Raw genomic sequence first — 25940 nt, 5'->3', positions numbered from 1 at the left:
GTTTTTCCATCTAAGCCCGTGCTCAGCCCTGTCCTTCCCTGCCAGCAGGTTATTTATGGAGGAAGGGGTGGGAATGGCAGGGAATGTGCTCCTGGAAGCTGCTGGCTTTTACATTTTTAATTGCTTTTACTTTCAGTTCCATTTTCAGTTACCAGGGTTGGGTGATGCAGGCGCTAGGCCAGCCCCAAGTCACAACCCCTCACCTCAGCCTCAGGTTTTATTTGTAATTTATCTTAAGTCTTTTCATCAACTCCTCTCTCTGTCCTGTGACAGCAAATGGGGCTTGTACTTGAGGTTTTTCGGAACTGTTCCCACCAGTGGAGGGTTGGGCTGGAACAATGTGGCCCATTTTTGGATCCATGGTGCCACCAGTACAGGGACCCCAGCTAAGAGCTGGAACCCCCATTTTGGGTTGCTGGAGCAGAACTGAAGGAAGCACTGCTGAAGCCTGAGGTGGTGGGGTGCCATATGGGGTGCCATTTTTCCCTGCCCACTGATAATTTCCTTTGAAGCCAGCACCCCAAAGTGCAGCAAAGCTGCAGGCTGGGCCCTGGCTTGGAGGGCTGGGTGGCTGGTGAGCACCTCATGTCCCCAAACCCACTGTGTGTCCACTCAGCAGGCACCCAACAGCACTGTCCCCTCCTGTCCCCCTGGGCTGTGAGGGAACCAACTCCCCTTATCCCACTCACATCCCTCCTTGCTGAGAAAGAACCAAGGCCACCTTCTCTTGTGTCCCCTCACTGTGTCACGGCAGTCTCCCAAATGCCATCTCCTCTCACTGAGGTCAGACCCAAGGCCATCTCCCCTCATGCCCCTCAGTCCCCAGTGCCATCTCCCCGCACATCCCCTCATTAATCCCAGGGCTGTGAGCGAGCCAGTGCCACCTCCCTCTATGCCCTCAGTGTCTTCAGCATCATCTTCAACATCACTGAGCGGCGGGCTGAGAGGGACCCAGTCCCACCTTCCCTCACTGTCCGCACTGGCACATCGCCTCGCGTCCCCTCACTATCCTCTCCCATCCCTTCAGCTGTCTCCAACGCCATCTCCCCTCAGGGGCTCATGAGGGATCCACCGCCATCTCCCCTCACGGTCCCCTCGCGGGCTCACGAGGGCTCCCCCGCCGCCGCCGCGGGCGCCATTCGGGGCGGGCTGGGTTCGACCCGGCTGGGTTCGGCTGGGTTCGGCTCCACTCGGCTCCATTCGGCCGGGGTGGGCTCCGTTCGGCCCTGTTCGGCTCGGCTCGGCCCCGTTCGGCTCGCCCGGGCTGCGCCGGGCCCTCATTCCCGGGCGGGGCGGTGCCGTTGCCGGCCCAGGGCGGTGCCGTTGCCGGCCCGGGGCGGGCAGCGCCGCTCGCTCCCTCCCTCCGTCCCTCCCTCCTTTCCCGTGACCTCAGTTCTCGGCGGAGCGCGGCCCCAGCGCGGCTCGGCTCAGCTGTGCTCCCGCGGGGTCCGCTCGCCCCCGCGCCCGGCCATGGCGCGCTGAGCGCCGCGGAGCCGCCAGCCCGGGGCCGGCCGGGGCAGCCGGCAGGACGGAGCCGGCAGGACGGAGCGGGCCCGGCGGGCGGGACGGCGCTCGGCCTGCGCCGGGCGGGCGCGGCGGGCGGCGGCGGCGGGCGGAGGCGCCATGGAGCCGGCGGAGGTGAAGGACCGCATCCTGGAGAACATCTCTCTCTCCGTCAAGAAGGTGGGAGCGGGAGCACGGCGAGGGCTGCGGACATCGACCCGCGGTGCTGAAAGGACTGGGCCTGGAGACACCCCTGGGCTGCGGGGGTTGGGGACAGCCCTGGGGAACCCCAATGCCGGGGCTGCGGAACTGGGGACTGCCCTGGGGACCTCGCTCTGCAAGCGCTCTGGGCCTCGAGACATCCTTGGGGACCCCCCTCAGCTGGTGCTGGGGACAGCTCTGGGACCCCTGACTGATCTGTGGCTGAGGGTGGGGCTGTGGGCCTGGGGACCACTCCAGGGGTCTGTGGCCCTGGGGACTCCCCTCTGCCCAGGGGTGCCCGTGGGGGCTGTGTCTGCAGAGGTGCAGGGCTGGCGGACACTCCTGGGGACCCCCCCAGACACACACCACTGCCGTGGATGTAGGGTTGAAGGACGGGTCCCTATGGACCTTCTGCCTGAGGCTTGGGGCTGGGGGACAACCCTACAGACCCCCACAGCCAAGAAACATCCCAGGGATACTGATGAACACTGGGACAGGAGGGTGGGGTCACGGGCACACAGAATCCCCTTTGCCAGAGGTAGACACTTTCAGGAGTGTCCTTGGAGACTCCCTATGCTGACGGTATGATGTTGGACACAGCTCTTCTGGTGGTGGGGGTGGCACATCTGGGATGTGGAGTCACCCTGCCAAAGGGACACTGCCAGGGTCCCCCCCTGGGCCCTCTGTTTTAGCTGGCTGGGATATACTGGGATTCTGCCTGGGATTCCCCGTTTCAAAGGACAGGATTGGGGGGACCTTTTTTCCTGGGGCTCTATTCAGGAGGGATTTGGAGTCCAGCCTAAAACCATCTTTGTAGAGGTTCTCTCTCCAGCCAGGCGTGTCCTGCAGGGGGCACAGGATAGAGGGACATTCTCCCCACGGATACAGGGAATGTGTGGTTCATTCCTGTGCCCTGCTCTGTGCCCTCAAAGCAGTGCTCTGAACATGTGTTCTCTCACCTTCTCCTTGCCCCTTGTTTCTCCTTGGGTGGTTCCTTAAAGCCCATCCTGGTGGTGGAAACGTCCATGAGCTGGCACAGAGGGCACCGGGATGCTGAAATCTTTGGGAAGGCCAAAGGAGAGAGTTGTAAGGACATGCTGGAAGTTTTGGTTTGGCCCACACATGAGCTCCAGCCAACCTGGAAAAAGAACCCCTGCTCCATTTGAGGAGGCAACAGGAGTTTCATTTGTGTTTGTCCCAAGCTTTGGGGCAAAGGCTGTCTGGACTTGCTGTTGTTTCTACAGTGGTTGGGTTTCCTCTGTCTTATGGAATAGGAGTTTTCCTGTGCTCTGGAGTGTGTCCTGACACAGATTCATCCATGAAAACTTGTTTTATGAAGACCAGCACGAGCGAATTCCTGGTGCTATTAAGAAAGGGATGGCTTGGACACTGCCTCTGGGATGTAGGATGGATGTGCAAACCTCTCCCAGCTTTTTTCTTCCATGGATGACCCTGATCTCTGGTCTCTTGCCTTTTTAGCCTCTGAAAATTAAGGATAATCTTATATCTATCTGGAAATCAGTGGATGTTCAGCCCGCTCTGAGCTCTGTCACAATGCTCTGCAATGCTCCTGCCTCAGTTTACCCATATATATAAGGAATACAACTTCCCACACAGGATTGGTTGGACCTAATTTATTTGCATTCAGAAAATCCTTGGAAGATCACGTTTGGAAATGCTAAAAAATCAACATGTTTATTTTAATTACTGTTGTGATTGAAGAGGGCTCTTTAGCTCCAGCTCTGCCAGCACACCTTGGCCTTCCCAATCCCTGCCAACTCCTGTCTTGGTCCAGCAGTGAAAATTTTGGGATTTTCTAATCCTGCCTGTTCATCCTTGCTCAGAGCAAAACTCAGGGAAGTGTAGGAGCCTACTTCAGGCTGATGGATTAATTTCTACCGTCCCAGTGAAACCAAACTCAGGCCTTGGTGAAATTCCACTCTGCTTTTTTACCCCCAGGATGCAGTTCTCCTTCCTCAAGGAAATCACTATGGAGCTGCTAATTTTTCCTGATGCTTACCTCTTCCACTTCAGCCTGAAATCCCTGATTTTCTTTTTCCCTGTGAGTGGCAAGAGTGAAGTACTAGGTTAAGGGAGCAAGTGGCTTTGTGCTGGGAAATCCTACTCTCCGTCACCCTCGTCTTGAGTAACTCCTTGGCACTGGAATTGTGTCATGGGGCTTGGAGGAGTTTTCCAAGCATCCTGCCTCTGATTTCAGAAGCTTCCTCACGGTGTGGGTTGCTCACTCCTTGCTTTCAGCACCAGTGCAGGTGTTCAGTGGAGGATTTGGATGTGTCTGTGGGGATGGTGGGGGTTTTCTTTTCCCAGCTGCAGACCCAAAGGGAAGGAAACAATGCCTTATTTTCATGGAGCTGCCCAGGGAAGAGCACCTTGTGCTTGGCAGCCTCGGATGGGGAAGGAGAGGAGCAGTAGCACAGCCCTGGGAAGGGTTTGACACTCAGGGCTGGGACTGTAGCTGGCTGTGATTTCAGTTTTTGCCAGGTGCTGCTGGATTTTAGGGGTGAGGGATCGGTGCATGTTGGAACCCTGGCTGATGAGAATTTTAGATTTTCTGTGCTGGCAGGCACTGATCCCTAAGAGAACACTGCATTTGACTTGAGGTTGTGGAGAAGGCTTCTAAAATTGTATGATACAACTGGGATTATGGGTGTGTGGATTCTGTACAAATCCACAGCAAAAAAAATGCTTCGATTCCAAGCAAATCCCTCAAACCTCAGTGAACAGGTCTGTTTCTCTTATTTTCCTAGAAAGACTTGAGGGATAGAGCACAGATGGAAAAGTGGAACATGTGCTTGGAGAAGGTAATTCCAGCCTGTGGGGTTCTCTGTGTGGTTCCCAGGTACCAGGGGTGAAGATCAGTGATAGCTCTGCTGTGGGTTTCAGAGGTGTGAGGTTGGAGGTGTGAAGTCAGCCTCCACTGAAAAAGTGAGGCAAAACACCTAACTTAGACAAAACAGACTTCTCTAACCAGAGACATGTCAGGAAGTTTCTGCTTTTGGCTTCAGGAGAGGCTGGGAAAGCCCAGCACTGGGGAGCTGGGTCCCTGCTTCAGTTCCAAGGGAATTGGGAGCGTGGTTTTGATTTCCCATCTACAGCTTGTCCTCTGTGTCCTCCCTGGGAGCTGTAGATTAATTCACAGTGTGATGCTTTCTGCACACATGGACAGTATTGTGACTGTTTAATTTCCCTTTTCCCACTCAGTTCCCCTTCTGCTAAGAGGGCTGTGCTCCAGCTCAAATTACTGCACAGATTGCTGCCTAACCCTTGTTTTTTTGTGAAGATTTAGGGCTTTTTTGGGGCAGAAGGCTGGGGATAGTCATGTTATGGCTCAGGGTGCAGGCTCTTGTTCACTCAAGTGGTTGTTTCCTTCTAGGAGATGCTGCTGTGTAGGGTAGCAGTGGGATGAGGGCAGCTTCCTGCTCCTGCCCAGGTGAGCTCTAAACATACCAGAAATGCCAGCAACTTCAAATCCATCCTTGGCCAAGCATCTCCTGGTAGCCAGGAGCTGTCACAGGTTCCCTGGTCCATGAAGCTGGTGGTTTGTGTTCTCTTGGGTTTCCCTGAATATTCCCTGGGCTCAGGAGGGGTTCAGTGCTCTCCTACCTGGGATTAAGTGGTGAAAATGCAGTCCTTAAATAGTGTTATTGTTGACAATTCCAAGAGCTGAATGTAAAATCAGAAAAGAGGTTAGAATCCTAGATTTTGGGACTCCTCTCTGGTTTTCAGGCAATTCTGCTGCCTTTGAAGGACACACATTGCTATGAACTCTGGAGCAGCCGATCCTTGGTGCATGTCAATCAGGTGGAGCAGTGGGTTTTGCTGACATTGCAGGAGTTCTTGCCAAAAGCTCTGGCTCTGTTCCGTTTCTGCATGACTTTGGGAAGGTTTCCACTGCCCTCACAGCAAGTTAATGCTGAGCCTTTGCTGCCTGTCTCCAGGTTGGATTTTTAGCCCTGTACCTTGGAAATGCCTTTGCAGTCTCTTAAGCTGCTGAGCTCTGCCTTGTGACACCTCTGCTTCTCCTGCATGGTGAGGGAGGGTGGGTTTGGGCATGGATTAGAGCCCCTGTGTCCTGGAGAGGAGCAGGGAGTGCTGGAGTGGAGCATCCCTACTCAAATCACGTAGGGAATGTGCTTATCTCTGCCTGGCTGAATTTATTTAGCCCAGCACAGAGGCAGCAGCTCTGGAGATGTGAACACAGCCAAACAATCTCTTGCCTTCTGCTCCCTTTTGAGAGGCACCTCTCTGGCTGAAAGACCACAGGGGTTTTATCTCTGCCAGGGTCTTTCCTCTCCTTCACTCTCACCTCCCCAGGCCACATCTGTTGCTGCTGCAGGAACCACATGAAGAGGGTAGCCCTGCATGTTCCTTTGCCATGTGTACCAGGTTTGCCAGCTGCCAAAAGCCTGTGGGTGAAGTAGCAGCAATCTCATGAAGCTCCTGAGTTTCCATGAAGACAAGACACATGGTCACTCAGGTGCTTTCAACAAGTCCACAGGTGTGCCTTGGTGGGCCTCCAAGGGCTTTGTCTCTGTGGTTCTGCTCTCATCACAGCTGTGTATTGCTTGGGTTGCTTGAGTATTTCAAGGTTTGTCTCTTTAGAAATTCCTCTTGCCTCATCCCATTGATCAGGAAACTTCCCTGCCTGGCCATCCAGGAGCCACTCTGGTAGTCACACTCACACCACCACAGGGCTGGTGGTGATCCAGAGTTTGTCATCCACAATTTCAAGGGGATTGGGTTCTGCGGGTACCTAAACTGATGTTTGCCCTCCATAACACCCAAAATCAGCTCTGGAGCTGAGGGTGGACAAGCCTGTGGTAACATTTCAGGAATTAAAAAATCCCATTTGTTCTCTCTCTAGCACAAAGCATTTTGCTGGGGGAGCAGCTGGTTTAGGAGGGTGAATTTGGCTGTGGTTTTCCCAAGGAGCTAAAGGAAAGCCTCCAAGCCTCTCTGCTTCTGGTTGCACAATTTTGGTGGCTCTTGAGTGATTGCAGCTTTCCCCACTTCTGGTGAACTGGTCCAAGAGGTTTAACTGAATTAAGCAGGGGCTGGAGGCCGTGGGTGGTGGGGAGGGACTTGGAGCCATGGGACCCAGCGTGTGAGGGAGCAGCACTTTGCTTCCTTCTGGTCTGTTTGCCACTGGACTTGTTTTTTTTTTTTCCCCATAAAATCTATTTTTTCTGTTATGTTGAGCCTGTGACCTTCCCACCTGCCTTGGTTAGCTCAGGGACCCTGTTCTGCTGCAGCCAATTCTGTGCTCAGCCCCTGCTCTGCTCGCTGTGATAGAGGAACAGGATGCTCCCTAAAAATTCCCACTGGAAAAAAACCTGTCCTCGTCTGAGTCACACATGGGTCCAGGCTGGTGTAAGCTGGTGTAAGCTGGTGAAGGAAAGCCCCAGAAAAGCCTTGGGGGGTGTGAGCTGAGAAATGTATGTGTCCCAGGAGGTGGCAATCTTGCTGGCATTGGATTGGGAATGCTTCAAAGCTCAGTGTTTCCAGCAAGGAGCAACTTTGCTGTGGGTTTCAGCTTCACCTGAGTTAGGTTCCCATCTCTCCACATCTCCAGGTTGATCCAGTGGCACTCGTGGTGTCTTCCAGGTGCTGATGCTCTGAATGTGCCTGGTGTGTTTTTTCTGGAAAAACCCCCAAGATCCAGGCAAGGTGCACAAAGGGGGAAGCTGAGCACTGAGGCCAGTGCTGGTTTGTAAGAAGTGTTGAGTCAGATCATGTGTGTGACCTCCAAAATGTCCTGCCAGAAGCTGGAGTTTTAGGGCTTTACTAGTGCCCCTGCCATGGCATTCAGCCTGCTTTTATGGATGGTATGGAAAACCAGGAGTTTTCCAGGCACAGGAGTTCAGCCTCCTCTTTATCCATTTGCCATTGCATGTCTGTACCCCCTGAGCAGGTGTGAAGGTGAGTTCTGAAGTGTCTGTCCTGGCCCTTCCCATGTGTCTTCCCATGGCACTGAGCTGTCATTGCCTGGGACAAGGTCAGTTGCCCTTTCTTGCGCTCCCTGGAGCTCCAGGATTGCTCCTGAGGGTGCTCAGCTCTCCATGCAGGGAAAACCCCTCACCTCACTCCATGTGCTGTGAGTGGGAATGAGGGTTTTGAAGCACCTTTCCAATCCCAATTAAGGAGCTGAGGAATGCAAAGGGTGTTTGTTGTTCTTCCGCTGTGTTTGTCCTGCCAGGAAAATACCAAGCAGAGCAAGTGAAATGGAATTGATGTTGGAAAGCTGCTGTGAAACATCTGCAGGGCAGATTTACAGAGGGGAGATGTGGACTCAGTTGGGTTGAGGCCAGCCCTGAACAGGTCAGGAGACTATTTCAGTATTCCAGTGAGGTTTTAGAATTACTGAAGGGATTTCACAACCACCACAAGAATGATTAGATTTGGGAATGGGCTTTCCAGAACACCTCCCTGATTATTTGTTGGCTTCCCTTGCAACAGAGAAGCTCTGCAGATCAGCCTGGAAATCTTCACACTCATTGAGAACCACTGCAGTAACAGGTTATAAAATTGTGCAAGGAAGAGCCTCTCTCATGTGTGCCAGCGTGGGGTGGGGTGTGTCACTGCTAGAAAATGAACTTGTGATTGATAAACAGCAATTAAATCCTCCTCCTCCTCCTCAGTGGGGACTAGGTGTGAGTTTCCCAGTGGCAGCCAGGTCTCTGCTCCTGTTGGACAAACTCCCTTCTGCTCCAGGCTCTCCCTGGTGCTCAGACCTGGCCAGGGCTGCAGAGTGGTCCCCATGGCTGGATGGCTGGGATGCCTTCTGCATGCCAGCAGGGCTTCTTTTGGCCACAGGAATGTCTATAAATAGCCCTAGGTCAGGGCTCCAGGCATTGCTGTGCCCCTCAGGAGCATAAGCCCTCCATCCGAGCCAGCCATCAGCCCTTCCTTCTGGATTTGGGGCGCAGAGGAGGTGAGGGGAAGAGCATCTCTCCAGAAATCCAGGGATGGTGTTTTTAACCCAATTATTTGCCTCCTTCCTGATCTCCCTGGCTCCAGCCCAGCTCACTGCCCAGCTGTGTTAGGGAGCTGCTTTGTGGATGCCTCATGAAGTTGGTCACCACTTCCCTGACAGGTCTGACTGCAGGAGGAGAGGCTGGTTCAATTATCCACGTGTGTTTTATAATGACTTACAGAAGACTTCATATAAACACTCTATAAAATGCCATTTTGGGGGCAGTGCCACATCACTGCTGCCATCACCACATGGATGCTGGGATCATCCTTCATGATGCTCATGATTGTAATTCCTACAAATTTTCAGCTAGGCACTGAATCTTTGAGAAACGGCACAGCTGGACTTTGTTCCCCAGTTGGGAAAGCTGTTTCATCCTAACTTTTCTCCTTGTGTCTTCACCCTTCTTCCCAAGCCAGAAACACCTCCCCATCAGCTTTTGCAAGTCCTTCCCCACCCTGGCTGGAGGGATGACTCCACCCAGGAGATCCCGAGGCTTGCTGTGTCTTGTTTCCTCCCTGGTCAGGGTGGCTGGGCAGGGATTCACCTGGCTGGTCTCTTGTGGGAATTGTGCTCCAGTGAGCCGTGCCTGCCCTTGGCTGCGTGCTGGAAGCCTTTGGCCATGTTTATTTTGGAGGGATGCTGGGAGTGGCACCATCCCTGGGTGCAGTGCTGTATGGGAGCTGTGCACTGGCTGCAGGAAGGAGCGTGACAAAGTTCTGGGTTATTCTGGGAGAAAGGAGAAAAGAAAAAAGAGGAAATACTTCTTATTTCCTCATCTCTTTTGCTGCCCAGGCTTGGAGTGTCTCTGTCACGAGGAATTCCTCCAGTCAGAGGCACAGACAGGCTCCAAGTTCCCTCCAAACTGACCTCCCCAAGCTGTGTCTCCTTTTTTTCAGTGGTGAGCTAATGAAATGCCTGATTTATTCTTGTTCCCCCCAGCTGTCCCCCACAGCTGCATTTCCCCAATGCAGCACAGAGCCTGCAGAAATACCCAGAACATCCTCCAAGGGTGCCCCAACTCCCTGCAGAACCCACAGTGTGGCTGGGACAAGTTGGGAATTTCTGCCTTGGAGTGCTGGCTCGTGTCTGTGAGATCTTTGCCTCAATTTTCCCAAAAATGGGATATTTTAGTGAGCTCCAGCTCTTGGACATCATCCCCATGACTCCATTTATCCATCACCTGAAGGATATGGCTCTAAATTATAGGTTTGTTTCTTCCTCTGATTTCCTTGCTGCAGCTTCAAACACTAGCTGCAAGTACCTCCTGAAATTTTTCTTAAATAGTGGTATTTTAGGACATTTTCCTCTCTGCTTCAGTCTGGGCTGCCTACAAAGAGTGGGAATCTTCTGGAAAAGCTTCCTCCCAAAAATGGATAGGAGCTGTTGAGCTGAAATGCTCCAGGTCTCACCTGGTTGTTGTGAAAGCCCCTGAGGATCTCCAGAACACTCACAGGTGCCCCTGCAATCACCACCTGGTTGTGCATCTGCTTCTGCAGGGGCCTCACCTGCTGGGACAGGGACAGGCAGAGCAGGGCTGTGCCATCGTCAGGGGAGCTCTGGCTGCCATTCTCCACGCTCAGCAGTTTTCTCTCACCTAAGGGCTGGGACCAGCTCCATGCAGGAGCATGCCTGGCTCTGCCATCTTACCTAAGAGCTCCAGAGGGATTCAAGGTCTTTGAGCTAGGAGGGTGTTGGAGCTCAGTATGTTCATATTCCTAAGAGTGTTCCCAGGGGCCCTGAGGTGTTTTCTGAGCCCTGGGTAACTGCACATCAAGACTGGATGATTTTTCCAAAAGGAGCTTCTCTAGAAATAATTCTGGAGGAAAAACCTGTTTTGGGGGACAGGTCAGATTTGACAAGCACACTAATGTCAAGTTCTTGGGTTTTACACATCTGTCATCTAGTGAGGTTTGGCAAAGAGATGTCAGGTCACTAAAATAACATATATATTGTCTCTAATATTGTTGTGGCTCAGCTGAGCTGTTCTTGCACATTGCCAGCAAACAGCCATGGCCTGTCCAGCTGAGATTACAACCCGGGAGAGTAATCTCCCTGCCTGGATGCCAAGGGTGTGTGAGACAGGACCTAAATAGATCCCTAAGCTCTGGGGCCAGGAGGAGGCCTGTGGGTCAGCTGGGAAGGGATAGAGGATTTGGGTGCAAGGGGATTTCTAGGATTTCTAGCAAAAATTAGGAGAGGCCTCATCCATGTCAGACCCAGAAGCAGAGCAGAGCTGGGGTTTATTTCTGCTCTGAACCCTTTTGTGGTGTCTGCAGAGGAGCCACCAGACCCTGCTGTAATGTTGGCTGGAAGAGGCTGCTCACCATCGGGGAACTTGTCTGTGCATCCACCACGGCACTGCTGGGCTGTGAGATGTGGGGACCCTGGCAAGGTTCTCCCTGTAGTTACTGCCTTTAGGGTCCCCTCAAAACCATCAGCTACACCCCTTAAGTAAAACCTGCAACAGGGTTTAGCAAGCTGAGAGATCACAAAAAGCTGTCAATGCTGAATATGAGTGTTTTGGCACCTCCACCTGCTCCTTGTGGGCTGGAGAAGCTGGAGAAGGGCATTCAAGCCATCCTATGTCTTCTTTTTGCAGCTGCAGAGCTACTTTGCTGCCTGTGAAGATGAGACACCAGCCATCAGAAACCACGACAAGGTCCTGCAGCGGCTCTGTGAGCACCTGGACCACGCTCTGCTCTACGGGTGAGCCTGGAGCCCCCTCTGGGGTGCTGCTTTCCCCATGGAAGAAGCCTGGTGTGGAGCCTCAGTGTGGTATTTTGGGGGTCCTCCATCATGGGGAGGAAAGATGATGAATCTGACTCCATGTTCTTAGAAGGCTAATATATTATTTTACTATACTATACTAAAACTATGCTAAAGAATAGAGAAAGGATACTTACAGAAGGCTTAACAAGATACTAATGAAAAACTCAACACCTTCTCCAGAGTCTTGACACAGCCTGACTGTGATTGCTCATTAAGTTAAAACAATTCACATGAAACCAATCAAACAACCACCTGTTGGATAAACAATCTCCAAACCACATTCCAAAGCAGCAAAACACAGGAGAATCAAATGAGATAATATTGTTTTCCTTTTTCTCTGAGGCTTCTCAGCTTCCCAGGAGAAGAATCCTGGGCAAGGGGATTTTCCCAGAAAATATGACAGTGACACCTTAGCATGGGGAAAACATCTAGGCAGGCATTGGGGTGGAGCTTTTGCTTAATTTTCCTCTGGGATTTTTCTTCCTCCAGACTGCAAGATCTTTCTTCAGGGTACTGGGTGCTGGTGGTTCACTTCACACGTCGGGAAGCCATCAAACAGATCGAGGTGCTGCAGCACGTGGCCACCAACCTGGGACGCAGTGAGTATTCAGTGTCCCCAACTCTTGGTTTGGGGACACCTGGGGAGGCCCAGGTTGTGCTGAGGAGTTGGGGCTGCTGGTGGATCAAGGGAGCCATTGGGATCCAGGTCCCAGGCAAAGGAATCGCAGAATTGTTAAAGTTGGAAAGGACCTCTGAGATTATTGAGTCCTACCATTAGCCCAGCACTGCCATGTCCACCGCCAAGCCACGTCCCCAAGTGCCACATCCACATGTAGTTTGAACATTTCCAGGGATGGTGATTCCACTGCTTCCCTGGGCAGCCTGTGCCAAGGAGGTGGGAGTCCTGCCATAACCTTGTGAGGTCTCTGGAAATAATGTCACTGTGCCTCGGGGTCAGGTGCTGAGGTGTAGCCTGGCTTCTGCTGCCCTGGAAGCCAAGAGGCTGTACCCTCAGGAAGGGTTTCAGACAGATGGGAGTCCTGTGGGGCCATGACCTCAGGAAGAGTTCCTGGCAGAGGGTAGCACTTGGGAAGGATGGAGTCCTGCAGGGACCCTTGGGAAGGACTGGCAGATGGGAATCCTGCAGGGCCATGCCCTTGGGAAGGGTTCCTGGCAGATGGGAATCCTGCAGGGGCATGCCCTTGGGAAGGGTTCCTGGCAGATGGGAGCATCCCCTCTCACCCCACATCTTGCTGTAGCAGTCATGTGTGTGATTCTGCATTTTCCCTGCTCCGAGTTGTCCATAGCAGATGTTTGGGACCATCGAGGCCACTTTTGATGCAAGACCGTGCCCAGATCCTCTGTGCCTGCTTATCCAAACACTTGCCTTGTCCTGGGCCTGTACTGGTGAGAGCAGAGCTGAGCACAGGCTCTACTGTCACCTCTCTCTGTGCCAGAATTTGTGTCAAATCTCACCTGGGCTGATTCATGGCAATTCTCCCTCTGCCTCTCCCGTCTCCACACATTTCTGGCAGGGCTCCCATCTTGCTGGAGAGACACAGTTGTGTGGCTACTTCTTCACCTGTCTCTCACCAATATTTCTTCAAATAATGAATCTCTCACTGGCATTTCCCCCTCCCCCCCACCCCAATTTCCCTCACAGTTACTCCCCTCAAATGATACAAATGAATGATCTGAGGGGTTTTAACTAATTTGTGACTATTTCTAGGCTTGTGTCACTTCTCAGGTGTTTCCAGGTAAATCTCTCTGCTATTCTGTTTCCAGGCCGGGCCTGGCTATACCTTGCCCTCAATGAAAATTCCTTGGAGAGCTACTTGAGGCTGTTCCAGGAGAACCTCAGCCTGCTGCACAAGTACTATGTCAAGTGAGTATCCCAGCTCCTTCTTTGGGCAACGTTTGACATCCCTCCTGGTCAGAAGCCAGCCTGAATTTGCCAGTGGGGAACAAGCAGTTGATCAGGGTTTGATTTTTTTCCTTGTGGGATTTACGTGGTTAATTTAAGGGTCCTAGATGTGAATGCAGCATCCTCTTATTTCTATGAGGCCCTGCAAGCATGTCTCCTAGTTCCTGCTTTTACTCTGCAGTCCCCTTTATATTTTTCCATGATTTCCAAGGAGCTGCTGAGCTCCTGTCCAGGCACCAAGCTTTGCTGGACACCTGGAAATGTGGCTGTAGCTCAGTTTGGGGACAGCATGCAGTGACTGCCCACAGAGGCAAGGAGTGGGCTGCCAGCTCCAGGGCCGATCTGTGGCAGCTCGGAGACGCCCCCAAAGAAACAGAAGGGCCCTTGTAGCTGCTCCTCCTCTTTCCCTCATCTGTAAAGCTCTTTTGTTCCTCCCTGTGGCAGGAACGCCCTGGTCTGCAGTCACGACCATCTGACCTTGTTCTTAACCCTGGTGTCTGGACTGGAGTTTATCCGCTTTGACTTGGACCTGGTGAGTGTTTGATCTGTTCTCCCGGCTCTGGGAGAGTGGGAATGTGGAGCAGGGGAATTCCAGGGTGGGACAGATCCCTCCACTTGGTCCAGAGTGGACTTTCAGCTGAAAATGTGACACTGATGATTTTGGGAAAGATTTCTTTGGGGATCCAACAATGGGATTTATTCCTGTTGCTCAGTTCTTCACTGCTTGGAGGAGGAACAAGGCAGCTGCAGGGCAGATCCATGGGGATAAAGGAGCTGAGCTCTGCAAGTGTGTTACAAAACCCTGGTGTCCCTCCAGAAAACACAAATCCACTGGATAACCCTTGGTAAAACCACTGGGTTTCCTCTGAGATGGACACTGAGAAGGGACCTTCAAGGGGCAGTCCCACCGTTTAGATGGGTGGCATTTCCCCCCAGCTGTGCCGGTAACAGTGACTGCAGCCTGACTCTGAGCGCTCCCTGCCCTGCAGGATGCTCCATACCTGGATCTGGCCCCGTACATGCCGGATTACTACAAACCTCAGCACCTGCTGGACTTCGAGGAGCGCCTGCCCAGCTCCGTGCACGGCTCTGACAGCCTCTCCCTCAACTCCTTCAACTCTGTCACCTCCACCAACCTGGAATGGGACGACAGTGCCATTGCTCCATCCAGCGAGGGTCAGTGGGGTTTGGGCGCAGTGTGGGCAGGGCTGTGTTCTTCCCACATTCCCTTCACATAAGGCAGCAGATTTTAGACTGGAAGAGACCAAAGCAGGAGACCCAGCAGCCAGGCTGGGAGACTCTCCTGTCTTACATCCTTGGGAGACAGGACAAGGGGGAATGGGTTTAACCTAAGAATTTTAAACAAAAAGATGGGAAATTTAGATAAGATATTACAAAGAAATTCTTCCCTGTGAGGGTGGTGAGGCCCCGGCACAGGCTGCCCAGAGAAGCTGTGGCTGCCCCAGGATCCCTGGCAGTGTCCAAGGCCAGGCTGGATGGGGCTTGGAGCAGCCTGGGACAGTGGAAGGTGTCCCTGCCATGGCAGGGGGTGGAATTAGCTCAACTTTAAGGTCCCTTCCAACCCAAACCATTCTGTGCTGATTCTATGCCCCAGACTGGGAGAGAAGGACATTCCCTGCAGGTACCCCAGGCCACATTCCCATCCTGAGGGTTTTAGCAGGAATTGGAGGGCTCTTCTCACAGAGTAAAGGCTGTGCCTGTATCTGAATGTGTCTTCCAGGTCAGCAGGGACACAGGGCTGCAGGGGAGGTTTTTAACTGTGTGTTTGGCAGTCCAGAGACCCACATGTGCTGGCCCTGGAGGGGAGTAGTTTCCAGAGTCTTCTCTGTGTCTTCAGTCTGGGAGAAGGGCAGCCAGTAGTCTCAGAGGTGTCGGTTTTTCCCCTTGATACATCTTGAACAGCCTGACAAATTGTCCTACCAACCCCCTTATCCCTTCAGAGAGGCTGGGTGCTGTTCCTGATGAACTGGGCAGACACATACCTTGTGTCTGCTGCAGCCAGAGCAGGGAGCTCCTGTCCTGCACCCACCATGTTCACATCAAGCAGCAGCTCTGCTGATGCTGTTCCTAATCCCAAATGCATTGGTCCTGTCCTGGTTTTTATGTCAGTTTGAGCAAAAGGGATTGTGGAATAGAGTTGGAATGGAATGAACTGTTAGATGGATGCAGAGAGTTTGGGCCTGAGCCCACACATAGGTGAGTTTCCTCAAGACAAGGGTCACCAGGTGCCTTTTATGAGCAAGACAGAAGCAGCCTGGGATGGGCATTGGAGTTGTTTTAACAAAAGACTTGGAAGCACAGCACTGGTTTGGGCTCACCACATGTGCACTCAGGGAAGGGTTTGATTTTAGGGACTTGCTCCTGCCAAATCTCCAGCGTCCCAGGGAAGTTGGAGACAGCACGAGGAGCCTAGAAATAAAAATCACAGAGGAAAGTTCTCTGTCCCCAGAGGTTTGGCATCAGCAGTTGTTGTGCTGCACCCCTGGGTTTGCATTCCTGCTTCTCCCACAGCAGAGCATGGCTTGTGCCAGACATCTCCTGCCTGTCCCTACCACTGGGTGTCCCTGGCCTTCTGGTGGGTGGCTGCTTAAAGCTTGAGAGAAGAGGGCTTTGGAGTAAAGATCCAGGAGATTTTGGAGATGGATTTGGGGTTTGGCATCATCTCAGCCTATTCCATCTGTCCAGGCAGTGGCTGTGCTCTGTGTCTCAGTCTCCCTGTGCACAGAGGGATTTGGTGCTGATGTAGGAATGCTGGACCAGGCCCCAGGAGGGCAGGAATTGCTGCTGCTCCTCTGGTGTGGAGGAATTTAACTTTTCCCTGTAACTATTACCCTGCTCATCATTTCAACAGGAGCATGTCTCTACCCTGAGGGTGTAGGTGGATCTGGGGATTGTAGGATCAGAGGACAAGTTTTCCCCTTTAATCAGATCCCTGGCTTTGCAAACACTTATGAGTCAAACATCACAGTATCTATGGGAGGTAAGTGTGAAGTGGGGAAACTGAGGCACAGAGAGATTAAATTGCTCCCCAGTGAGGATCAAGCCCTAGGTGACACTGTTTATCTGGTTTAGCTTCCCAGCAGCTTGAATAATGGGGCCTGCACCCTTCCCTGGTGCCTTTGTAGCTCCCATAACACTGGGTGTTCCAGAAGGAACAACCACTAGTGCAGCTGGTTTCCATTCACATCCACATTCCCTATTTTCTCATGTGTTTCAGATACCAGTGGGCAATTGTTTTGTTTCTCCCCATTCCCATCTCCCTCCCCAAATCCCCTTCACACTCTCCCCTCTCCCCATTTCCCTCTCCACTACCTGTATTTCTAATCCTGAGTTTTATCCCTCATTCTTGTAGATTATGATTTTGGAGATGTCTTTCCAGCAATGCAGACCATGCCCAGCAGAGACTGGGAAGGTGGGACACGCTCATCTCTTACAGCATTTTTGTTTTCTGTCTGCATTGCTGCCCCCTGAGCTTGCTGCATGTTCCCATGTTTGTTTCTTTAACAATCAACTGCCCTGTCCTGATGGAATTCTGTACAGGCCCAAAATGTGGGATGTGCCAGCTGCCCTCATGCCATGGATTTCCTCTTTGGGGTAAAGCACACAGCGTGCTGACTGAAAAATTGATCCACCATCATTGGTTTCCTGAAAGCCCTGGAAAACAGCTGAACTAATTCTGCTGCCTTTAATTTTGGGCATTTTGCAGGGATTTATTTGGGAGGTTTTGTTTTCCCTGGATCATCCTGTCCTGTGTCAAAACTACTCCCATGAAGCCACAATATCCAGCACATGGGTCAATTTGGGGTCACTACATTTGTTACTTTTATTAATTTTACCACTTTTTAAACCCACTTACCAGCTACCTCTGGTCTTTATGGCCAAGAGCACTTGCCCAGATTAAAGGAATTTATTCTTCTTCCACATGCAGCCCCTGTGCATATCCTGCACTGGAGCAGCATCCTCTCTGCTTCACCCCCAGAGGAAACACACCACACTCCATCCTTTGCACATCAAAGCTGGATGGAGCCTGATGGGACCACCTGAATATTTGGGGACTATTTGGACAAATCTGCCTGAATTCCATGTGGATTGCTCTCAGGCTCTAACACGCTCCCTCTTACCTTCTTTCTTACCCCACACACAGGGATGTCACAGAGGTGGTTTAACCTGTCCCTGGAGGGTACAAACCAGATTTCCAGACCCAGGGTGCAGCCAACAGCTCCAGTGGGGGTGTTGGGTGGAGGCTGAAGCCCAGGGATGCTGGGGGAAGGCAGATCCCTCTGGATTTGAGAATATAAAACCCGATTGACTTCCCTGGCAGAGCTCACACTGACTCTCCCTGCTCCAGGGCAGCTTTTTCAGGGAGAACAAAGTGGAGTTTTGGAATCATCCAGCAAAAACTGCCTGGATTAGAGTTTTACAAGAGGTTTCATTTTCCTCCTCAAATCCTACACCCAAAATCAGTCTGCCAGGACTGGGTTCTCTTCCCAAGGGGTCTTTTTAGCTGGCTGTGGAAAGGAATCAGAATCATGGAATGGTTTGGGTTGGAAGGGACCTTAAAGATCATCTTGTTCCAATCCCTTATCATGGGCAGGGACACCTTCTACTAGACCAGGAATGGTGCTGGAGAAGAGAAAGGCATGGATAACTTTCCTTTAACCATGATTTTGGATGGACAATAGATAAGAATAATCCAAGCATGACTCCTGCAGCCCTTCTCCTCTGCTCTTTTTCCCTCTGAAGACTAACACGGGCCCAGCTGTTTGTGCTCTGCCCCGTCTGTGCCGCCTGCTGAATGCTGTGTCCCCTCTCCAGCACACTCCAGCCCCCACATGTGTCTCATGTGAGCAGAGGAGAGCAGCCAGCTCTGTCAGGATTGCTGCTCCATGGGCTGGCTCTTTGTCTGCCCTTCCAGCTGAGCAGGCACCTTCCCACAGCCACGGCAGGGGAGAAGCAGCAGCCTCATGGCTCGCTGCCACCTTGCTCAGGAGCAATGGCCCCAGGACCCCTCAGCACCTCCCACAGACACCACCTCTGCTCTCCATCTGGCTGCTGGCTCCTGGGTGACTGAGCTGCTGCACGCAGGCATTCTCTGAACTGCAGAGAGGGTGCAGGGTCTCACGCTGGCCTCCCTGTCCATCCTCCCCAGGAGCTGCTGGCAGTGCCAGCGGCGCGGTGCCCACACAGCGCCCCGAGCCCCCGGCCTGTGGCTTGGCTTTGATCTGGCTGCATCCAGGAGCCCGAGCCGGGGCTGATCCGCTCTCCCTCCCTGTCCTGCAGACGGGGACCTGACGGACACGCTCAGCTGCCCACGCTCGGCTGCCTCGGAGCCCAACGGCGGCAGGGCCGCGGCGAGGAGCCCCACGCAGCGCCACAACCCCTTCAACCAGGACAGGGCCGAGGCGCCGTCCTCTGCCGACACCACGCCGGTGCACGCGGCTTCCCGGGACAGGGCAGAGGCCACCCCCGAGGGAACGGACCAGTCCGAGAGCTGCACCGAGCTGGAGGTCATCAGGTAGGGACACAGCTGCTGGCCTCGGAGAGTGGCAGATGTTGAGGATGTGCCACCTCTTCTGTCCCAGCGAGGACAGGCTGTGCTGCAGCCTTTATTCAACCCTGTGGGGCTGGGCTGGGTCCCTTGGGCTGATTCCACATCACCCCCTTCCCCTGTCAGTGTGTGTCAGAGGGTTCAGAGTAATCTATGAGCATTTACTTGGAGCTCTCTCCAGCTGGTGGCAGCTTTGCAGCACCTCTGGGGCTTGGATCTTGTCTCCCATCCTGTTTCTCCTCCTGTTTGTCAGTGAGCTGTGGCCAAACCTGTCGTGGGAGATGCCTCTGCAGAGCTCCTGGTGGGGTTTGGGTGTTTGATTCCTGCAGGGGAGATCCCCAAGGGATCCCTCAGAGCCCTCAATCCAGACAAAGAGCTCAAGGCTCTGTCTGCTCACACCCAGCCATGGGGACTCCCCAAACCCGCCCAGCAGGGCTGTGCTGGAGCAGAGGAGCTGGGTTTTACACATCATCCCACATGGGAGACACAGGGAAGGGGAGCACTGGGCTCGCTTCCCAAACAGGGCTGACCTGGCAGCAGTTTGGGTTCTGTGGATGCCAGAACACTTCCGCAGCACATCCTGGTGTGCTCCAACCTGCATTTCCCTCTCCTGGCAGGTGGGGACACGGCATTGCCACCTCCAGAAGCCTCCTCCCTTCCCAGCTTCTTGATCTCAACCAGGGATTTCTCCCACGTCACTTCAGCGCCACAACCATTTGTGATCCCTTTACAGCTGAAAGAAAGCCCAAGGTGCTGTGTCAGCAGTGACACCTCTTTTTGGGATAGGTAGGAGAAAGTGCCCATAGCTTGTCTCATGAAAACTGGCACAGACATGGGGGCTCTACATGGCTGCACACTGAGCAACGTTCCTGATTAGAAGGATTTCTCTGCAGTAGGGAAAATTGCGAAGGAATGTTGTTGGACCCCCGTGGGTATTGCAGAGTCTAAGCAGGCACAGTGGGTGACGTTCTTCTCTCCCACAGGTTAGCCAAGAAGAAGAAGACAGGCAAGAAGAAGAAGGTGAAGCCTGAGGAGGCAGTGAACAGCCCGGCGCCCGCCGCGCCCGAGGCCAGCGGGGACAGCGGCGTCAACGGGCTCAGCGACAGGGAGGAGCCACCGAGGGACGGGGAGGGGGACAGGGAGGAGCCGCCAAGGGACGAGGGCTCCGCTGCCCCGGGCGGGCCGGAGGAGGGCGGGGAGCGCGCTGCCCTTGGCCCGCTGGCCCTGCGCATCCCCGAGATGAAGGACACGTCCATGGAGAGCGTGGGGCAGCCCCTGAGCAAGGTCATGGACAGGCTCAACGGGCAGCTGGACCCCGGGGGCTGGAACGCCGCCCTGGAGCCCCCCGGGCAGCCCTTTCGGACCGGCACGCCAGGGGAGACCCCGGATGGATCGTCCTCTGGCGACTTTAGCGAGGGGATTTCAGCCCCCATGGACTTCTACCGATTTACCATTGAGAGTCCAAACGCTGCTGCACCAAGTGGTGGCCACCATGACCCTCCAGGGCCTGGCCAACCGCCACATGTTTCTGGTAGCTCTGAGGCTCCTGAAGAAGAAGAAGAAAACAGAGAGAGAGAAGCAGCTGGGGCAGTAGAGGAGTCTGAAAGGGCGAGTGATGAACCTCGAACTAGCCAGACAGAAACCACCAACCCACAGGCTCCCTCTGAGCCCAAGAAGGAGCAGCCCAGCCCTTCCCTGAGCAGCGCTGAGGACTCTGGGGTGGAGGAAGGGCAGGGCAGCCCCTCGGAGCTGACCCATCCCTCTGAGTTCAGGTGAGGATGGGTTTGCAGGGAGAGCATCTTCAAAACAAAAGTTGACGCCTTTCCCTTTGTCCTCGGTTTGGGGGGCAAAGCCCATCCTTTTCCCGGATGAAGAAGAGTCACAAAGGGTCAGGAAGAGAAGGTCTTGGGGAGCTAACAAGTGCCCAAATCATGGATATGTTCAACAACGAAGGGGATTGCCCTTCCTGGATTCACCAAGCCTCGCATCTGTGTCCATCCTCTGCTGTCTCTCTCCACAGGGTGGATAACAACCATCTCCTCCTGCTGATGATCCACGTCTTTCGGGAGAATGAGGAGCAGTTGTTCAGGGTAAGGGGTCTCCATCAATTAAAGATCAGCTCTGTGCCTCCATCAGCCCAGGGCTGAGAGCTCCTTTCTTTCCATGCAGATGATCCGAATGAGCACGGGGCACATGGAAGGGAACCTGCAGCTGATCTACGTCCTGCTGACAGATTGCTACGTGTACCTGATCCGGAAAGGTATCTCATCCCGACAGCCTCTGGGCTCAGTGGCGGGGAGGGAGGCTCCATCCATGGCCTGTCTATGGATTAGGCCATCATTGCCTTCACTGTCAGTTCCCTTGAGTCCCCTGGTCACAGCAGGGAGCTCAGATTGACTTGTCCCCCAGGAGCCCTGGGACGTGTGTCCCGTGGCTCTGTGCTGCCTGGGCCATGGCTCGGTTTGCAGGTGTGTCGCTGCTGCTGCTGCAGAGGGGGTGCAGTGCCCCCCTTCACGTGGCTCTCTCTGTCTGTGCCAGGGGCAGCGGAGAAGCCGTACATGGTGGAGGAAGCTGTGTCCTACAATGAGCTGGATTACATCTCGGTGAGCCTGGCCAGGGGGGCAGCTCTCATCTGTCCAGGGGTGAGGGTGTGTTTGTGTCCATGGGGAGTGTTCTGGGCAGTGAACTGGGAGAGTTGGCAGTGATGCCCCTTCCAGTTCCACCTCTGTAGGTGCCCATGTCTTTGCATGAGCAGCAGTGACCACTGACCCTCTCCCTGGGGCCAGAAGCCCAGTCAGCCCTGCTCTGTTGCCCCTCATCCTGTGCCTGGCTTCCCTAACCATTGCTGTGTGGCACAGGTTGGGCTGGATCAACAGACAGTGACCCTGGTGTGCACCAACCGGAGGAAGCAGTTCCTGCTGGACACTGCCGACGTGGCTCTCACCGAGTGAGTGGGGAACTGGAGTGCAGAACTCCGGAGTTCTTGGGCTTGGGGATAGTGGGAGACTCCAGAGACAGCCCTTCATGACAGTCCTGCCACCTGTGAGGGGGCTGGGGGCTGTTGGGGGCTGGTTTGATGCCACTGGCTGAAGCCATCTGACAGCTGGAAATACCTCAGGCGTGGATACAGCCAAAGTATCTTCCCTGGATCAAGAGTTACTCCATCCTTCAGTCTGAGCTTTGGGACTCTGGGCAATGCAGACCATGTGTCATTTGTGTCACTTGGCATGAATAGAGATGAGCTCCAAGACATGTCCCAAGTCTCTGTGTGTGCTGGCAGCTCAGGGAGGTGACCATCAAGACATACTGGGATCTGTGCTGGGATGAGTGACCACCTCCAGGTGTCACCTGTCTCCTTTCTGGAGTTCAGACTTTGCAGCCTCCCATTACCTTTGGTGTGGAGGTTGATTTTGCAACTCTTTGGTCTGGAAGACCAGAGGTTCATGGTTAAGGGGAGCCCCTTGGGCACCAGAGTGTATGGGGGAGACGAGGGGCTGTTTGCCCCAGATTTGTCAGAGATGTCTGCCTCCCTCTCAGGTTCTTCCTGGTCTCCTTGAAGTCAGCCATGATCAAAGGGTGCCGGGAGCCCCCTTATCCCAGTATCCTCACAGATGCCACCATGGAGAAACTGGCACTTGCCAAGTTTGTGGCACAGGAGTCCAAGTGTGAGGTGAGTTTGGATATCACCACCATCACTGCAGGTGACGAAGGCTCACAAGGAGACTCCCTTGACTTCTCCTGGTTCTTACAGGCCTGCAATGTGGTTGTGCGTTTCTACGGCCTTGTTCACTGGGAGGACCCCATGGATGAGGCGCTGGGACCCTCCAGCAGCAGCTGCTCCTCTGCAGAACACGCCATCACCAAGGATGGCATGCTGCACTACAAGGCAGGCACCTCCTACCTGGGCAAGGAGCAGTGGAAGCCCTGCTTCGTGGTGCTCAGGTGGGCACTGTGGCTGTGGGGCAGGGCTGGGGTCAGACAGGGCTCTTGGGAGAAGGTGCTGGGAGCAGTTTGCTGCCCAAGAGCTGCCTGGGAGGTGGAGAGGACTCATCTTGCCACCTAAAGGGGCCAAGCCACTGGGTTGGTGGCTAAAAGCCACAGTTTGTGGGTGCCCATCAGCGGGAATGTGACCCCACAGGGCTGCATGGGTGGAGGGCAGGGCAGAGGTGGCTGTGGGACCAAAGGCAGGGGATACCAGAGCTGGGCTGATTTCAGTTACCCCCTCTCTCATCTTCCCAAACGGCAGCAACGGGATCTTGTACCAGTACCCAGATCGCACAGATGTCACCCCTCTGCTCTCCATCAACATGGGGTGAGTGGCTGGTAGGATATGGCAACGAAAATCCATGGGGATCTGGGGAGCAGGAGCTACTTGGGATGTCTAGGAGGGGTTCCAGGCTGGATCATGGCCTGGTCCATGCTGCAGGAATCCCAGCTTCTCCTGCCTGGGGGCAGGTGCCCGTTTGTTTTGGCTCCAGTGCATGCCACTGGAAATGGGCCCATTTCCTTCCTTGGAAGGGGCCATGGCCTCTGAAGGGTGATGCATCCCTCCAAGAGCCCTGCTGGTAGACCCACTGTGCTCAGCTCCAGCTTTCCGGTAATGTGAAGAGCCTGGAGATGGTCCTTGGAGCAATCCCAGGGGATGTCACGGATGGGGAATGAGTTTGTTGGGAACAGGGATGAGGTGTTGCCCAGGGTGGGCAGTCGGAGGCTGTTCTCAGGCTCGTGCTGGCCCATCCATCCCGCTCATCTCCATCCTCCCCCTCTCTCCCAGTGGCGAGCAGTGTGGGGGATGCCGGCGTTCCAACACCACCGACCGGCCCCACTCCTTCCAGGTGATCCTGACGGACCGGCCCTCCCTGGAGCTGAGCGCCGAGAATGAGGAGGACATGGCAGACTGGATGCAGTACTTCTGCCAGGCTGTCTCCAAAGGGGTGAGCTGGGGATCGGCCCCAAGCGTGGGTGCTTCGGCCCCCTCCTTTGCCCAGAGCCCCTTTGGTGCTGCTGAAGGGAGCAGGAATGTCTGTCAGGATGGAGCAGGCAGCTTTATCCTGAGCCAGGAGGGTTTCCCCACAGGGCACCCCATGGAGATGGGGCTCCTTCATGCCAGGTTTTACACCCCTTCCCCACCCCACACAGGTGATCCCCCAGGGTGTTGCCCCAACGCCGTGCGTTCCCTGCTGCCTGGTGCTGACAGACGAGAAGGCTTTCACGTGCCACGAGGACTGCCAGACCAGCTTCTTCCGCTCGCTGGGCACCGCGGAGCTGACCGATGTCACTGCCGTCTCCACGGAGGCCGGCAAGGAGTACTGCATCCTGGTGAGGGCAGGGCTCTGAGACCCGCTGGCCTGGGGCTGGGAGAGCACCCAGTGCTGACACCTGACTTCTCTCTCGGTGTTTAGGAGTTTGCTCAGGACAGCAAGGAGTTCCTGCCCCCCTGGGTCCTTTATTTTAGTTGCACTACAGAACTGGAGAGGTTCCTGTCAGCTCTGAATGTCGCGTGGAGGAACATCTACCAGGTGAGCATGTGGGGCTGCCTCACACCCTTATCGAATGAGGGAGAGCAGAGGGATGAATTTGTCCCTTGAGGATGAACCCAGATTTCCCACAAAGGGCAGGAAAGCCAGGGAGCTCCTTTAGCTGCATATAATCCCAGGATGTGGGATTTAGAGACCAGCAAGACAAGCCATGAGCACCCAGTGCTGGCAAGGGGAGTGGGAGGGATGTGGGTCAGCCGCACTGGCAGCATATCCGTGACACAGGCAGCCTGCCCATGTGGGTTGAGGTGGTTTTACAGTGAGAGGGAGAAGATACTGTTGTCTGTTCCTCTCCTGCCACCCCACACCTGTGTTTCAGGTCGATCTCCAGCACAAGGCCATTCTGGATGCTGCTGTGAAGAAGAAGTGTGAGGATGCCCAGAGCCTCATCGACAGCGCCTGGCAGCGCAGTGACAGCCTCTGCCGGGGCCGGGCCGAGCGGGACCCCTGGTGTTAACCCTGCCCAGGGGAGGACAGCTCACGGGGGCCCATTTTTGGGGATCAGGGCCTGTATCTGGGCAGCTGGCACCCCAAACCCTCCTGCCATCACTTGGTCCCCATCAGGGTCGTGCCTGCAGCGTGGACCCCGCACTCTCCACCGAGCCAGGGACATCCGGCGTGGTTTGGGGAGCAGCCAGATGCTTCACCACCTGCACCTTCCTCCTTGTCCAGCTGCCACGGGGCAAATAATTTGCCTTTCACGGAATAATGTCCCAGTAGTAGTGAGGGAGAGGGTGGGAGCGGGGCGGGCTGGGACAAGCATCCCCGTTCTGGTGGTGAGCAGGACTGAGGACTTGCTCATTTTCGAGCAGGGTCAGGGCAAGGTGGGAACACTCAGTCGCTACCGTGCATGTTTTGTTGCTCATACAATCACTGCTGTGTTGGGAGGAGGAGTCGGCACCGCCCCGCCTCCTCCTCCTGGAGAGCTCGCCCGGGGCCTCCGGACTCTACTGAACCACTCAGCCTGTCCAGAAGATTTGAGGCTAAGGAAGAAGGAACAAGGCCAAATATTTGGCTTAAACATGATTTTAGGAGATCTCAGCAGCTAGTTTGTGGTTTTAATGCTGACCATGTGCACTGGGGGGGAAGAGATGGAGTCCCACGTTCTTAAGGTGTCCTGAGGGACATTGTCATGTGGCTGCCACCAAACATGTCCCCATCTCCTCAGCTCACTGCATCTGAGGCCAGCGAGGACCCATCGCCACTTGCGCTCCACAATGAGCACTTTGGGGCACAACCCCAGCTTTTAAATAATATTAATAATAATAATAATAACCTTGAGACCTTCTCATGTAATATAAGTTCATGGGGCCTTTTTCTGGGAGGAAACATACGTGACTGAATGTATATGTACATACATTTGCTTCCTTTCCCCCCTCCCCAAATAAATAGACCTTGGTAACTCAGCCTTGGCTCCACACCCGATTCTGCCACTGGGGC

General features: G+C 54.2%; 1 protein-coding gene across 3 annotated transcripts; it reads left to right on the top strand.

Moving 5' to 3' along the window:
• The first annotated feature begins 1519 nt into the window (after window positions 1-1519).
• On the top strand, window positions 1520-25885 carry PLEKHM2 (pleckstrin homology and RUN domain containing M2). 3 transcript variants are annotated; one of them, XM_084220420.1, is made up of 20 exons: window positions 1520-1683; window positions 11301-11407; window positions 11960-12069; window positions 13256-13355; window positions 13839-13926; window positions 14384-14570; window positions 16768-16827; window positions 18696-18930; window positions 19947-20735; window positions 20984-21053; window positions 21133-21223; window positions 21502-21566; window positions 21822-21910; window positions 22501-22633; window positions 22715-22905; window positions 23210-23275; window positions 23738-23897; window positions 24103-24282; window positions 24366-24482; window positions 24820-25885. In XM_084220420.1, the coding sequence occupies exons 1-20, from the start codon at window positions 1624-1626 to the stop codon at window positions 24955-24957; spliced, it is 3036 nt and encodes a 1011-aa protein (XP_084076546.1). In that variant the 5' UTR covers window positions 1520-1623; the 3' UTR covers window positions 24958-25885. The 3 variants fall into 3 exon arrangements, with proteins under 3 accessions (XP_084076546.1, XP_084076547.1, XP_084076548.1); XM_084220421.1 differs by lacking the exon at window positions 16768-16827; XM_084220422.1 differs by lacking the exons at window positions 24103-24282; window positions 24366-24482; window positions 24820-25885 and having other exon boundaries at window positions 23799-23890.
• Window positions 25886-25940: the final 55 nt, after the last annotated feature.

The sequence above is a fragment of the Fringilla coelebs genome (genome assembly GCF_963513975.1).
Source record: "Fringilla coelebs genome assembly, chromosome: 22".
In the NCBI taxonomy this organism is placed as follows: domain Eukaryota; kingdom Metazoa; phylum Chordata; class Aves; order Passeriformes; family Fringillidae; genus Fringilla; species Fringilla coelebs.
This window is presented reverse-complemented; position numbering and strand designations above follow the sequence as displayed.

What these genes read in the sequence shown, in the direction of transcription:
- PLEKHM2 (XM_084220420.1), top strand. Translation starts at nt 1,624, where the DNA reads ATGGAGCCGGCGGAGGTGAAGGACCGCATCCTGGAGAACATCTCTCTC. An exon ending in CGTGTACCTGATCCGGAAAG is followed by an intron (nt 21,224 to 21,501) that starts GTATCTCATCCC and finishes TGTCTGTGCCAG; the next exon opens with GGGCAGCGGAGAAGCCGTAC. An exon ending in CTGCTCTCCATCAACATGGG is followed by an intron (nt 23,276 to 23,737) that starts GTGAGTGGCTGG and finishes CCTCTCTCCCAG; the next exon opens with TGGCGAGCAGTGTGGGGGAT.